This window comes from Rhopalosiphum padi, chromosome 4 (genome assembly GCF_020882245.1).
Source record: "Rhopalosiphum padi isolate XX-2018 chromosome 4, ASM2088224v1, whole genome shotgun sequence".
NCBI lineage: Eukaryota > Metazoa > Arthropoda > Insecta > Hemiptera > Aphididae > Rhopalosiphum > Rhopalosiphum padi.
The window spans coordinates 1,687,448-1,703,261 of NC_083600.1; the positions used below are offsets into that span (position 1 = coordinate 1,687,448).

General features: G+C 27.0%; 2 protein-coding genes across 2 annotated transcripts; both read right to left on the reverse strand.

The window, feature by feature from the left end:
* Positions 1-1,112: 1,112 nt before the first annotated feature.
* On the reverse strand, positions 1,113-5,704 carry LOC132928558 (cytochrome P450 6a2-like). The gene is made up of 6 exons (XM_060993331.1): positions 5,510-5,704; positions 4,811-5,446; positions 3,056-3,415; positions 1,796-2,020; positions 1,444-1,695; positions 1,113-1,368 (listed from the first exon to the last, which is right to left on the reverse strand). The coding sequence occupies exons 2-6, from the start codon at positions 5,340-5,342 to the stop codon at positions 1,199-1,201; spliced, it is 1,539 nt and encodes a 512-aa protein (XP_060849314.1). The 5' UTR covers positions 5,343-5,446; positions 5,510-5,704; the 3' UTR covers positions 1,113-1,198.
* Positions 5,705-9,638: 3,934 nt separating this feature from the next.
* On the reverse strand, positions 9,639-11,411 carry LOC132929598 (ADP,ATP carrier protein 2). The gene is made up of 4 exons (XM_060995064.1): positions 11,119-11,411; positions 10,692-10,953; positions 10,368-10,602; positions 9,639-10,070 (listed from the first exon to the last, which is right to left on the reverse strand). Exons 1-4 carry the CDS (start codon positions 11,309-11,311, stop codon positions 9,825-9,827), a joined length of 936 nt encoding a protein of 311 aa, XP_060851047.1. The 5' UTR covers positions 11,312-11,411; the 3' UTR covers positions 9,639-9,824.
* Between the last annotated feature and the right edge of the window lie 4,403 nt (positions 11,412-15,814).

The window sequence follows — 15,814 nt, forward strand, 5'->3', positions numbered from 1 at the left end:
CATTAAAATTAACTCTTAAAGTAATTCCTTTTTTACATAATTAGGTTTTTTCATAACTTCACTAGTTATCCCGATTCTGTTAATTAAAATATCGTCATCAATAGAAGCTAATGTTCGCTTTTCCACGGACATCAACATAAACGCTTCCAAATTCTCATTAGTTAGAGTATTTCGTTGTTGCTGGCTAGAGATCGTACCGGTGGCCGGCTACTGTGTTGGTGCTGCTGCCCTGTTGGCGTGTACGCGTATTGCACGCGCCACTGGACGGAGCTGGGCATGCCGCACACCAAACCGACACCGTTGCTGGGCCACTTCGCCGGGCCCACGACGGGCCGCGAGTCGGTCGGTCACCATCACATCAGTGGACACGCTGACTATCGTATCTAATTTAAAAGGAAAGTCAATTGGAATATTTTTTATTCTTTCATCAATATCATCTTCCACGATCAAAATAGAAGTCAGTACACCAAACTATGTTTTGGTCAATATTTTTACAAAATGTGGTTGGAGGTAGAACGGTAACCGTAATGATTTGCGATTTATTACAGAAAATTATCTATAATTGCTTGTAATGAAAATTAGGGATAAATTAATATTTATTTTTGTAGTTAAGATTTTAGACAATAATTATTTATATGTATTTTACCTATATAATATTATATTATAATTTATAAGTTACAAATATATATATGTATTATGTACATAGTTGCATAGTTACTTAAATTATTGCAACGTATCAATTGCATTGGCTTGGCATTATCAATATTCCTTTAGGAAATTAAACATATTAAACTGTTATAATTTGTTATTTTGTTTGAAAATGTATACGGCCGCATGTTAGATTTAGAGGCCAATAATTGTATATTTTCATTGGTTTCATCTCTGTAAATTTTAATTTTCATTAACTTGTTCATATGCTTTTTTTTTAATTTTAGAGTATGAGTTAGTTCGAGTTCATCAATCGTTTTAAATAATTAATATACGTCATGAGCCTAATGTGCATTAAAAGGAGCATTAATGATTGCATACTTTAAATTATTGTATCGAAAATTGAAGTGATGATACCTAGTCTTATGTGAAAAAAATAATAGCAACAAATAACACATCGCAGATGCATTGATAACAGAATAATTTATTAATACTTTTTAATTATTAATTAACCCTTATCATTGAATAATACAATATTTTGATTGCTATATTATTGATCAATACTTTTGAATGATAATCGAATTGATTCGTTTGGTGTGAGTAAAATCGACCTTGGTTTAGTTTTGATTGGAGATTGTGTTTCTTTACATGGTGATATTTCGAATTTTGACAATATTTCCGCTAGTCCAGTTTTGGCTTCCATCATCGCGAATCGCAAACCTACGTTTTTAAGGACGTCATACATTATTAAAAAAAAATTAAAATGCATTGATCGTAGTAATTATAGTTAATTACCTATACATATCCTAGGTCCATCACCAAACGGGAGGAACGTGCCATGTGGTATTGAACTCATGTTTTCTTCACTAAATCGTTCAGGATCAAAAATTTCTGGGTCTGAATAATACTTGGGATCATGATGTATTGAATATATGGGAATTATTATTTTCTCACCAACATTTAGAGTTATGTTACTGTCTGCAAATGTGTATTTCTGAGTGCAAACTCGATTTAAAACGGGAACTGGTGGATGCAGTCTGAATGTCTCTAAATGTATATTTAAAAAAAAAATTAAAAATATATTTTATCTAATAATATTTAATTTACTATAGATCTACAACATAACGCAATATACATATATACTAACCATTTATCACCATATCCAAATATTTCAGGTCTTTTAACGTATCATATCCAAGCTTTCCATCGTTTGCGTCCAGTGTTTGCTTGATTTTTTCTCGTAATTTTACTTGAATTTCAGGATTCATCGCTAACTCGTATAAACAATAACTAATTGTGGAAGCTGTAGTTTCAAAACCAGCCACAAAGAATACGAATGTATTTGCTGCTAATATGTCATCAGTAAATAATTCTGAAAAGTAATTCTTAATTGAATAACAATATTATACTGTACATTACATATTTTCTCAAGATAGATTTTATTTTAATTAATACTATAATACATTTCGTGGTATAATTAAGTTATTTTTGTAATTTATGTATATACAAAAAAAATGCATTTGAAATTAATCGAATTCATTTCTTAATTTTAATAGTGATTATGTACATTATAAGCTTATAGTTATAACTTATAGATTATTAGCTAATAATAATAAAATAGAGTATTCTTTATTCAAGTTATATTTAAGCTAATGATTGATCATTATTTATATGCTATTATTAATATAATTATAAAACATTAATAACTATATTGGAAAAAATTACTAGATTTAAGTACAATTTAATGTATATTATACTTATCGTCTATCAATATACTTAATTAGTAATTATTGAATTAGTGCTCTATAGCTAATAGTTGAATCCTTTTTTAGTGTTTTAATAAGTAGGTAATACTGGTAATAGCTTTTATAAAGCTACCGAGTAAAAATAAACAATACTTAGTAAAGATTTATAATTAATATTTTATTACCGATTAACTTCTATAATATAATATTTAGTCGGGGAAATAAAATTACATAAAAATAGTATAAAAAGTAATAAAAAGTATAAAACTAAACTAAATGAGCAAATGTCCACCTAACACATATTGAAACAACTATAATAAAGCTAGATATACTGTGATATTTTTTAGGCTCACTAATGACTAACAACACACTTATATACATGTGTCATGTATATATAATAAATATACTATTATATTAGGTTAATAATATTATTTTAAATAAATACGTTATTAATGTTAATATTATATGGTCCACGACCTAGTTCTACGTGACCCACGGCCCATGGGTTGGAAACCGCTGGTCTATATAATATGACTGTAACCAGTATAAATCTTATATTCATTTTTCGTAAATGTAATTTCGATATATTTATTGTATTTATTTAATGATATACTAATGTTAGATATATATTATAAGGTTATAATAATATAAAAATATCTTACTTTTTTCATTTTCCTTTAGTTTTTCTTCTTCTTTCAATTTTACTAAAAGTGCTATAAAATCGTTTCGTGAATTTTTTCCATGTTTATGTTGTTCCATTGTTGTCTCAAGTAGATTATCAAAAAAGTCATAAATGTTACTAGGCATACCACGTATTCTAAATACATCTAAAAGCCGACCAAAACCAAATAGTCTGATTAGATTTAGTAAAGTCGATCGAAGTCTCGGCGCAAAGATGGCTTGTCCTGTACGACGAAATTCAGAATCCGGATTTGATAATGTATTGCAGTCTAGACCAAAAGCACAACGGCCAATAGTATCAGTTGTAAATTGAGCCGATGCTTCACTCACATCAACAATTCCTGTACAAGATAAAAAATTGTCTGCTTTGTTTTTTAGGTATAAATTAATAATAATTAGAAATTAGAATACCTAACTATTTGAAATATGTGTATTTAAGTATAAACAGTCTAATTTGTTTATAACGTTATGGTCTTACGAGCTTACGACTATATTTATATAAAGTATTTTATAATACCTATCGTGTTTGTTATATCATTGGTCAGTGACGTCAGGATTTTTCTTCGGGGGAGGAGGAGGGGTGATCAATTTTAGTACAATATAATTTAAGATTTTTGTTGCGATTTTTACCATTAAAAATTAAAATATTTTTAAATTATCTTAATATTTCGGGGGAGGGGGGGAGAGGGATCATCCTCCATGGCTACGGCACTGTCATTAGTACACATAATATAGAGTTTATACCAACAAATCTAAGCTCAAATTTAACTACGAAATGATTTTTTTTAAATAAGTACTTAAAATAGTTATATAATTAAATATTATGCATAGATACCGATATAAAATGATAAAATAATCATTATTAAAAATTACAATGTCACTGATATAAAGTATTGTAGATTAAACTACAAGTGGCTATTGTATTATAAAAATTATTAAAAAATTAGGTTTATTAATCTGTGATAAAATATATTAATATAATTAATCGTAATTGTATTGTAAAATTATCATTTGCAAAATGTTTTTATCTTAATATGGTTTTTTAATGTAATTATATGTATGTAATATGTATTATTTATTTACATAATGATGTATCCATTTATAATATTTTACAATGTATGATTATAAAAATACTTGAATATAAAATATAAATAAATTAAAATTTATCGTATAAAATATATGCTAAAGTATATACATTGATTAAATATATTTATAGTATATTTAATCAATGGTATATAGGTAAATAATTAGTACTCAGGAAGGTAATTAATGAGTTATTTTAGTATTTTTGCAATGTAGCATTATTAATATATTAATTCCTAATTAAGAATGTGGATTCCTGCTACACCTAGTCCTAGTACGAGTAGTACGTATGCATAAATATACCTTATGGCCTACACGCATTATTTAGTCATTGGACTAAATTTGGACTTGTTTCTGTTAAGTATAAAAAATATGAGAACTAATGAATTTCGTAAACAAATTGAACATTTTGACCCGAGTATAGTAAATAATAAATATTGCAAATGCCCTAATATAAGTACTCATACTTTTATATTTATATATACATATAGAGCAGTTCTCACCTAACATGCTCACCTCTATTTTTTCCTTTTAATTTTGATGTTTATTTAAAAATGCTAAACATCAGATTTTGAATAACTGCATTATCGAAAAAAGCGAGTAGAGCATGCTTAGTATGACATGGTCACGTGTGTTATATTGTACATCATTACCATTGTTGCTCATCATTTGATTGTTCAAGTTGTCGATCAGACGCGTCGTGCACACGTTTATGTCGCCCAACATGAATTTGAGCTTAGCCGCCGAAAAAGTCGGACTCAACTTGGCCCTGATCGCTTTCCACTGTTCTCCCCGCAGGTGCACCAAGTGATCAAACAGCTTGTCGTGCTTGAACGACTCCTTGCTCGCGTTTCGGTCGACGAAAGATCGGAAGTCCTTTACCATGATGGTATGCACCAGTTCTGAGTCGCGAATCACCAGCAGCGGTTCACGTCCCTCGTAGATGCCGAAATACCGATGTCCGTCGAATTTATGGTACAGCGATTGGATGATATCTACGAGTGGTATACGGCCCATGACCACGTCGCTAAGGCTGCCGAACGGCGGCGTTGGCTCAGCCTGCGGTACGCCGAGTCGCGACCATCTGCGATAGTGGTACGTTAGGTACACGTAGAACAGGAACGCGACCAGTAGAATGGCGACCGCGTACAATTGGACAAACGGAATAGGCCACACGTCCGACATGGCAAATTCAACCGTTCAGCCAGCTGCACACGGAATATTGGTGACACTACTCGTATTTATTTAACGGTTGGCGTACACTTACGCGCGTCCGCACAGAGCAAGATCTAAAAAGGATTATATTATGCAATGTAATGCTCCTTTTCACCGGCGTAACCGTAACTTCTTACGTGCTATGTGCTATGTGGATTGGTCGGCGATGGTAGTATGGTACCGTTATTGAACTTGAACGGTAGGCACAACAGTGACGTTGTATATTATTATTGTCAATATTATTATTACAACGACTTATTCCAGTTCGACGGCGATCACTACAAAACCTACGGCAAACATCAATTGTGTTGCTTTTCACGAGTATATATTTTATACTGAATTATTTGCGCGTATGTTGTTTTACTATGAATAATACGATTGGAAAGAGGAGAGGGTATAATTACCTATATCAGTAGTAGTGGTGGTATAGTCTACTTTATTTTTTTCACTTATTTGGAAGCGAAGTTCAAAAATAATTACTGCGATTAACCGCCCTGACTTGTTCTAATATAAAAATTATCATGAATACTATATATAGGTACCGCAAATCATCATCTGGTTAGGTTAATGATGTATACATTATACATATAATATTTATATTATATTACTATGATTTGTGAGTCATATTTTAGTCAATTCATAGGTACGCCCGATGTATTCGTCATCATGACGTCATTATTGCGCCAAACAAAATTGAAGAATGGACAGAATGGAGAGTTAGTTACATATAGTTATTAAGATAATAACTAGGTAAGAAGTAATGATTAAAGAGTTCCTTTCGCCGTTATAACTACCAACTATTGTAATTTTAAATTGGTCACTTACGATAGTAGTGGAACATTTTCTATAGTCACTGCTATCGATATATTGCGATATTTTTCAGGATTATAATTATTTAAAGTATTATTAAAAAGTAATTTTTTAGTTTATAAGTTATGATGAGTACAATACGTAAAAATAAGTAAATTGTCAACTTGTATAGTACAGTATAAAAATAAATAATTATTGAATTTTTGATTTTTTAACGAAAAAGACCATTTTTATGTATGTAAATTATTTAATAAAATATAATTACATAATACTTAATATTTTTTTTTAAATAAAGGAACATTAAAAACAATTGTTAACTGCATCAATAATAAAATAAAACACAAAGTAACACAAAGGTAATTTAGAAAAACTTAATTAATATTTAACATGACAAATTACTAGTTTAATATGAAATATCTAATTATTATTCTGAATTGTAATTTTTCCATTATTTTCATACATTCTGTATAGTATATACAAAAATAATAAAACACATTGTTACAAGTTGTCTAATATTTAATTAAATATTAGGAATAAATTTGTTTATTTCGAATTTCGATCGATAACCAGTCGAATAATAAATATGAATATTAATAAGCATTTTGGTCTCTGAGATACACACTTTAGACAGAAACTAACCATCAAAAACATAACAACCTCCGTGTTCATTTTATTTTTATTTTTATTTTTATAATATTTAATTATTATTTGTGAATTCTCAAGAAGTTAACTATTTAACATAAATCTGTTATTCGTATACAAACTTGTATCATTTAATTTTTTTTGCATGTCAGTATAATTGTACAGTTAATTCCTAATTAATTATGCGGTACACAATACTACACGTACGTTTCCGAAAACCAAACCCAGTATAGGTACCTATTAAAAATATTAAATAATAATGAGTTTAGTATTATCACTGTTTTATTATTATTATTATTGTTTATTCCTATTTAATTGGATTATGAAATCATCAACTTTAATAAAATAAGCATTATATTATTGTCTACATTGGCTACCAAATACTGGACTGGTCATCAATAAATGTCATATTTAAAATTTAATTTTTTGTTTCCATCATATAGTTATTATAAAATTAATATTTTACATGTAATGTTATCATTTTATGGATATTGAACTTATACATAAACCTAATGAAGTTAAACTGTAATCTTTAAAAACTAAATACGTATATTAAATGTTACGTATAGTTATTTTTTACAATTAAATTATCTATATAGTTAATATTATGTATAATACTCCGTAATTTATAAATAACTATTAATTCATTTTTAAAATTAATACATCATTATATATTATAATACATAATAGGTATTAGGTATACAACTTTATACGAGTGATACATTATACATATAACATATACCTATACCTATATAAGATAAATTATTGGTATAATCAGAATTTCAATTTTTGTATATATATACGATTTTTATTCAATAAATAATTACATCATCACAGAAAGTATAAAATCCATGACCTCATCACTAGCTGGCTACATTTAAATATGGATATAAGGTAGCTCATAGAATCATATCCAAAACCAAAACCCAAATTTTAAGAATTATTCGATTCATCGTCTTATAGTTACTTAGGTTACTATTTTTCTGTTATAATATTTTTATTCCTTTTTCATATTTAACAATCTTTATTTTATTTTATTTTTATAATTAATTATTATGTTTAAAAATACTGATTATGTGGATTTAATTTATTTAATTACACGCCCATTCGTTTAAATTCTTGCAATGTTGTAAAAATGTAACGTTCAACGAGAGATTATTGGGCGTATTACAAGTTACAACTACAATAAATTGGAATATTGGATACATTATATTTTATGATGTTGTATTTAATTCAATAATGACTACTTATAATAATTATCCTAACAGCTAACATGTTGTATGGATGTTGCATGTACTTATAATTTATATTATTATTTTACATCAATTTAATGCGAAATATTGTTGACATGGTAATATTTAAAATTGTTTAAGAAAATAACTTCTGAAAATTAAACATGTAGACTGTAGAGGAAAGCGGGGTATTACCGCATGTGGGGCAAAATCGTGTAATTGGAATGTTATCAATAATTATCATGGACGTAAACGTCGTAAACTGAAAACAACCAGTTTGAACTATTTTGTTTGTTTATTTATTGAATATGATAATGCACGTGTTTTGTCATCACGTTTTAAAAAAAAATACGATTAACGTTTTTACATTATTTTACTAAAATATTATCAAAATCTGAAAGACTGCATTTTCATATGAAAAAAATTGTACTGTCGTGTTTCAATAGCTAATTAAGTGTAATTTACATTTGTAGTTTAGATACATTAATTTATTTTACTTAATGTTTCATAGAAAACTCGATTTCTTTTGAAAGTCTTGTGGGGAAAAATCGTACCTATAGTTATACACCATAAGGTTTTACTACATTTATATTTTGACTATTAGTATGGTTCAATTTAACCAAGCATTTTAATAATATTGAATTATGTTGATAATTTGTTAGCATTTTGAAAGATTAAAAATATTTTTTAGGTAAACTTTTAATCAACAAAGTTGAAAATAAACATAATATTTTACTAACTATTACTACTTGATTTTTTAAATGTTGTTTTATATTTTGTCACACTTTATAAATTAATTAAATGAAAGTCCAATACAAATTAATAATTTTCCAATAGATATATGTTTTTGTACAACAATTTTATCCTCGCACGATTTTTCTCCAGGGTACATACGAATTTACCCCACACTTGGGGTAAATCCGTATTTTTCCAAAAAAAAGTAAAACACAAATTAAACGTATTTATAAAAATAAAAAACGTAATTAGGTTTCAAATAAAAGTTATAGACCGTAAGTTTTTCTATGTATACCAGTTGAAAATATTTAATTTCGTAAAAAGTTACATGATTTATAAGCTATGAAAGCTTAACCATAAGGTATACTGCCTTGCCTTACCCTAGATATCGCCAAAAAGTTAACAGTATAATAAGTTATAACTAAGAAAATAACCAATCAATAAACGTATCAATAAATGTTTAAAAATAACAGTTTTAGTTAAGTACCTAATTTATATTTTGACTACAATAATTAAATTTATTCTGATTTCTGCTATAAATAGTTATATTTGTTAAAGGTATCTTTGTAAATTATATAAGATATAAAATTTGAATATTAACCTCTACTATGTCTGTTACTGAAATTCTATTTTGGCAACAACGTAACTGGGTCGCTAAATATAGAATGACATTGATAATACTCTCCTGGCTTGTTAAAATTTGTACGGCTGAGCATCCGCCAGACTACAGAACTTTTAAAAATAGAAAAACTAAAAAAAAACTTTTACATCCTTCTGACAACATTTTTCTGTGAGAAAATTGTATGGGTAGTACAGTTAAATTAAAACGAAATAAAAATTATAACAGTTAGGTAACAATTTTCCATTTATTTACACGATAACAATAATGAAGTCTGATTTTTATGATACAAATATAATATCCTCTTCATTCTCCAATTCACTATAGATGTATGCGCAAATTGGATGAAATAGGCTGTTTAATTTTCTTACATACTAACCCATCAATTGGTTACTAAAATGGAATTTTTTTGTCTTAGACAAGGAGTGTTTTGATTTCATCATACAACACCAATACTAAGGCACCGCCAGTTCCTCTCAATACGTTTGAGAAAGCTCCCTTGAAGAAAGCACCAGTTCCTTCGGTCTTTGCAATTACTGACCAACAGTGGAGAGTGCTCTTGTAGACGATTTCAGACTTAGCACGACCACTTTGCATCATCATACGCCTTCTAACTGTGTCGAAGGGATAGGAAACAATTCCAGCAACAGTTGTTACAGCCTATACAAATAAATGAACATTAATTAATAACTATGCATTTTTAAATTATAATTTTGAACTTATTAAATCTATCATATTTTTAATCGAGAAAATAGATCAAACATAAAATTATATCAGTATATTCAAAACGTTTGCATTTCGAATTTGTTATTTTTTTTATGAAATTGTAGAGAAAGTTTATATTTTTTGAACACATTACAATGTCCACCTATAATTTAATTGATATGCAATTTATTTATGAATGATTTTAATTTTATTAGCTTGCCAATACGATGTTAAGTAAATTATTTAATTTACCTGAGCGATAGCCCATGATACAAGGAATCCAGCAGATTTCGGGTCTGGCAACATTCCCTTAGCAGTATCGAAGCAACCGAAGTATGAAGCTCTGTAAATGATAATTCCTTGAACGGATACACCAAAACCTTTGTACAATCCAGTGATTCCGTCAGATTTGAATACTTTGGACAAGCAGTCTCCTAGACCATTGAACTCCCGACCAGCTCCAGCTTTACCAACATCAGCGGCCAACCTTTTTAAATATTTAAGATATAAATTGTAAAAGTACATTTTTAAAAACTTGTAGTAGTGATAAAATTATATTCTTATTTCTTAACTTACCTAGTTCTAGCGAAATCCAATGGGTATACAAAGCATAAGGAAGTGGCACCAGCTGCACCACCTGATGCTAAATTACCGGCAAAATATCTCCAGAATTGTGTGTTCTTATCAACACCACCCAAAAATACTTGCTTGTATTTGTCCTTGAACGCAAAGTTCAAAGCTTGAGTCGGGAAGTACCTAATCACGTTGGCCATGTTTCCTCTCCAATAAGCTGTGACTCCCTGTTCCTTGGGGATACGTATAAAGCAGTCCACCATACCTTACGATTTACAAACTGTATTAGTGTTTACTTAAAAGTACAGGCAAACGTTATACATTTTCTGTAAGACTTTGGGCACCAAAGTGAATTATAGATGATACAAATTGTCTAAGAATCATTTCAGTCAACTAAAATTATATTTTATTGTCATTAAACAATTAATACCTTTATATCTGTCTTCAACTGCAATTTGCTTGGAAATATGTTGTACTTGCAACAACAATTTGACACGTTCAATGGGAGCAACAGCTGTCTTAGATACGGCAGCGGAAATACCACCGGCTAAGAAATCCTTAGCGAAAGACATAGGATCGGCTAAGGCAGGCATCATCTGTGTTTCTTTCTTGTTCAGAGCCATTGTTTTTTAATGTTGGTGTTTAACTGTTAAGTAAATAAATTTGATCGAAAATGACTCACACGCAACGGAGAAGGTACTGACACGACTGACTCTCAGGGCGTCGTAGCTAAGCTTATATCGTTGGGCTTTTGGCCACCCGGCGTAATGCCAAGTCACTTTGGGCCGCTACTATTGCGTTAATTTTACATTGATATCGTTATTGTGTAAAATCAAAAGTAAAAATTGAAAAAAAAATATTTAAAGTGAAAAATTGTTTCTTAATAATAAGATTATTTTTATGTAATCATAATATATATAATGTATTTTAATATAGTATATTTATCTGTATATTACAGATATACTGACTAATTTCATATTTCACATTTTATAATTTAGTTTCAATTTTTATTTATTTAATATGAAATTAATTAATTAAATAATATATATATATATATATATAACTATAATTTATTTTACAACTTTATATTTGAATCTAAAAATTAATTAATTGGCTACGATATTTTTAACAATAATTTAATAAAGCAAATTTATAAGTATAATGTAATGTATTTATCCAATGTTTCTAGGTAGTATAGGTATTAATTGTATACTACAATATTGAAACAATATTATACTTATTTTTATAAACAATATCGTATGATATAGTTGAAATATTACCAATTAATACAGAATAACTAAAACATATTATTGCCAATTAAATATCAACCACTTTTTATGTATTCTATTATTTTTAAATAATAAAATGGAGTAATAAATTCAAATACTTACACATATTAAGATAAAATAAAATAATTAAAATAAAGCCTAAAACTTCTACTGTATATATTTATTTTTTAGGTATTATTTTAACTGTTATCATATTCTCATATAATAAGGTTGCGAAAAAAAAAATTGTTCTTAAGGCCTTAAATTACGGATATTTCGCCATAATTTTTACTCTGAAATAATTTTGGCAATCAATTATCGGTTTTTTTTTACAAGGTCATCATTAGGTGTGTCAAATGATTTGTCAGGGACTATAATCATACTAGCTGCCAAACAATCATTATTCGTTCTGTTTCTATTGTAATAATTTAATCATTCTGCATACCCAGTTTAACTAATCGACAAGTTATTATAAAACTACAATCATTGTTATAAATTTAACGTTTTACATACTTTGTTAGTCTAGTAACCTTTTAAATTTGTTGTTTTAAATTGAATACAGTAGATGTAAGTATCAGAATCAAACTAAGAAATATAAACCATACGTTTTAAACCATTATAAGTAATATTGTTTTATAATTGAACTTTAACAATAAAAGAAAAATATCAACGTGTCCGATTAATTTAAATAATATTAGGTATGTAAATTATATCTTAAAATCTCACTGCATTTAACAATACATTGTTCTAAGCTACCTGGAAAATCTAAAACCGCGTTAACATCAACAAGTACAAGTCTTCAAGGACCATTTTTGAATTAGGTAGATATCTATTTTTATATGTTTATATGATAAAAACATTGATTTCAAATGTATATTTCTTAAAAACTTTTTCTCGTTTATTAAAAAATACAATTAAAGTATTTTTATACCATTTTAAAATGTTTAAATTCTACCAGGATATTTTTTAAATCAACTAAATAAATAAAATATTGCTTTAATAGGTACATTTGTATAGCAAAATATATTTTATTTACTAAATAGATTAATTGAAGATAGTCAATACAGATATATTTTTTGTTGTTGTAATAATTCTTATTGCTTTATACAATATTACCCTACGTTAATTTTAATTTTTTAGTAGAATATTAATAATTTATCTTAATACCAGCATACCTATAGTAGCTAACTATTATTGTATAAATCTAATTGTAACGGTGTTATCTATTATTGGTAAATAGAGCAGGCGAATAGCCAGAAACAAATTTTAATGTTTTGAAAAATATATGAAGACAATTATTTGATGGTTTTTTAAAATCAACCTTGTTTATATATTTTAATTTTTCACTAGCTTATTATTATTTAGGTAAATATATTTGAGTCATTTTTCTGTGATCTATTGTAATAAGTAACTATATTATGATGTCGAATGTTTAATTTATTTAATGTGTTAATATAACATAAATAATATATTTTTGAGTATCAGTATGTTAGTAAAAGTACGGTATAAACACTATGAATATACGACTATTAGTATATTATGTATACAATAAATTGAATACAGTAATACATTACTAAAATGTAATAATATTAAATTATTTTAACCACTATTACTTTATTTTGAATGTATTTGAATTTTCTTATTATTTTATTTTATTTTAATAAGCAATAATAACTAAACACATTTTTAAGATTTAATATAGGTGCAAGTAAATTGTAAGAATCTGTAAATAAATCAAAACTAATTAAAATAACAAATTACTATAACAACAATAATAAAAACTATAATAATATAGTATAGTATTAAATAATGCAATGGTATATATAAAAAAAATATCAGTAAGTAATAAGTAGGGCCCGGATTTCAATGCAGTGTATATTTTTTTGGTCGATCTTACACAATGTTTTCTAAGTACATAATTCGTTTTATGTAACGAGGGTTTTAAAGCTATAAATTGTATTTTGCATTTTTCATTTTTAGAACATTTTTAGCATTATTGGGTCATTTTATTGGTTTTTAATGCATATTTGTTCAATATACCTACGATAAATAGAAGATCTTTGGAGTTTGAACATATTAATATTAAACAATATATTATTGTTCAATGCAATGCTCAAAATTTAGTAAGTACAATAGGCTCTTAGAATTTTAATTTTACATACATTTTAATCTATATTTTGGTATGTTTAGAATGAATAATATTCCCCTAAAACGGCCAAAACGTAAGCGTGTCAGCATCAATTCATCATTTCAAATTTTCAGTTTTTTTTTTTTATAATAAAATAATAAATAATGATTATAGCTTATTTATAAATTACAAATTGAATAAAAAAATATTCAGCATTTTAAGGTCATTTTTGTGGTAAAATGCATTTTTTAAAGACATTTTTGGCTATTTTTTAGTGCATATTTGTATGGTTTTAAGTGCATTTAAATCTGGGCCCTAGTAATAAGTAACATTATAAGTAAAACATTTCAAAACTTTAAGTACACAAAAAATGCTTAAAATTATTCATAAATTGTTGAAAATTTCTCGAGTATAGAAAATTATGATTTAATAGTTTTAGTTTCTTATACAATAAAAAAATCGTTAAAATAATATAAATCGATTTGTTAAGTTTGAATATCTAATTAAAAGAGATAAAAATTATATCTGTATAATTAGAAAATATTAATTTAATATTTGGTGAACCTTTTAAGTATCTACAACAATTATTATTCTTTTTTGAATTACAACAAAATAAAAAAAATATTGATTTTGTTGAAAATTGGTTTTACGGTAAATATTCTATAGTTATTGTAATTTTTTTTTGTTTTTCCTGTTAATTATAAATGGATTTGAGATTTTCTACTTTTAAACTAAAAGTATAACCTAGATTAAATTCACAACCCTTAGTCATTGTAAGACTATTATAATATTTATAATCATGTCTTTATTCTTAAAATTAATATTAAACGAGCAATCAGCGCATTTTATTTTAATCTAATTTTCAGTTGATAAACACTTACTCAATAGTGGAACATCAGGTTATTATTGTTATTTATTCGCAGAAATAAAAGTAATATTATGTAATACAAATCAAATATAATAATATGTAGATTACAACTAAAAAAGATTCTCAAAACAATATAATTTGTATAAAATTACATTTAATTTGAAATTCAGGCGCAAACTATACCTCTAAATGTACATTAAATACTTTATAATTTATAACTTTCAGAAGCTGTGAAGGCGCTAAATATGTAGTATCACAAAATTTAACTAAACTAAATTCTGCATTTATCTACTTCTACAAAATTACAAAAAAATTGTTTTTATAGGTTGTTTGAGAATTGTATAACATTTAAAACAATTATTCAATCAGTTATTTATAATTTAATCTTTTATTATATTCTATTACCCCCCATCCCCCCTGCTTAAAAAAATATCGCATTCCCTAATGTAAAAATATTTGTATAAATACATATAAACAAAAATGTAACTCTCTATGATCATATGGTCATGTTGTCGAGGTTTATTTTTCTGAGTAAAAAAAAATAAAAAAAGTTTTTCAAATACATTTTTAGAAATTCATTAAATATTATTTTTATACAGTTACAGGTAATTCCTGAAAAGGATAAGTAGAGCTATTCAGAAACCTCATTACACGTATTAGACAGGAGGTAGCTGGTCTCGTTTTTTTGCTGTTAGGCCGTTTGAATTGTTTGAAATAATGACATAATATGATGTCCGAGTTTAGTTATTAATTATTAATATTATTTTTTTTTACTAATACGGCAGAGTCCACGCAAATTGACTGTGTGTATACATATCACACTGACCTTCTTGAGAAAATAGCTCATAACGAATCAAAGCTT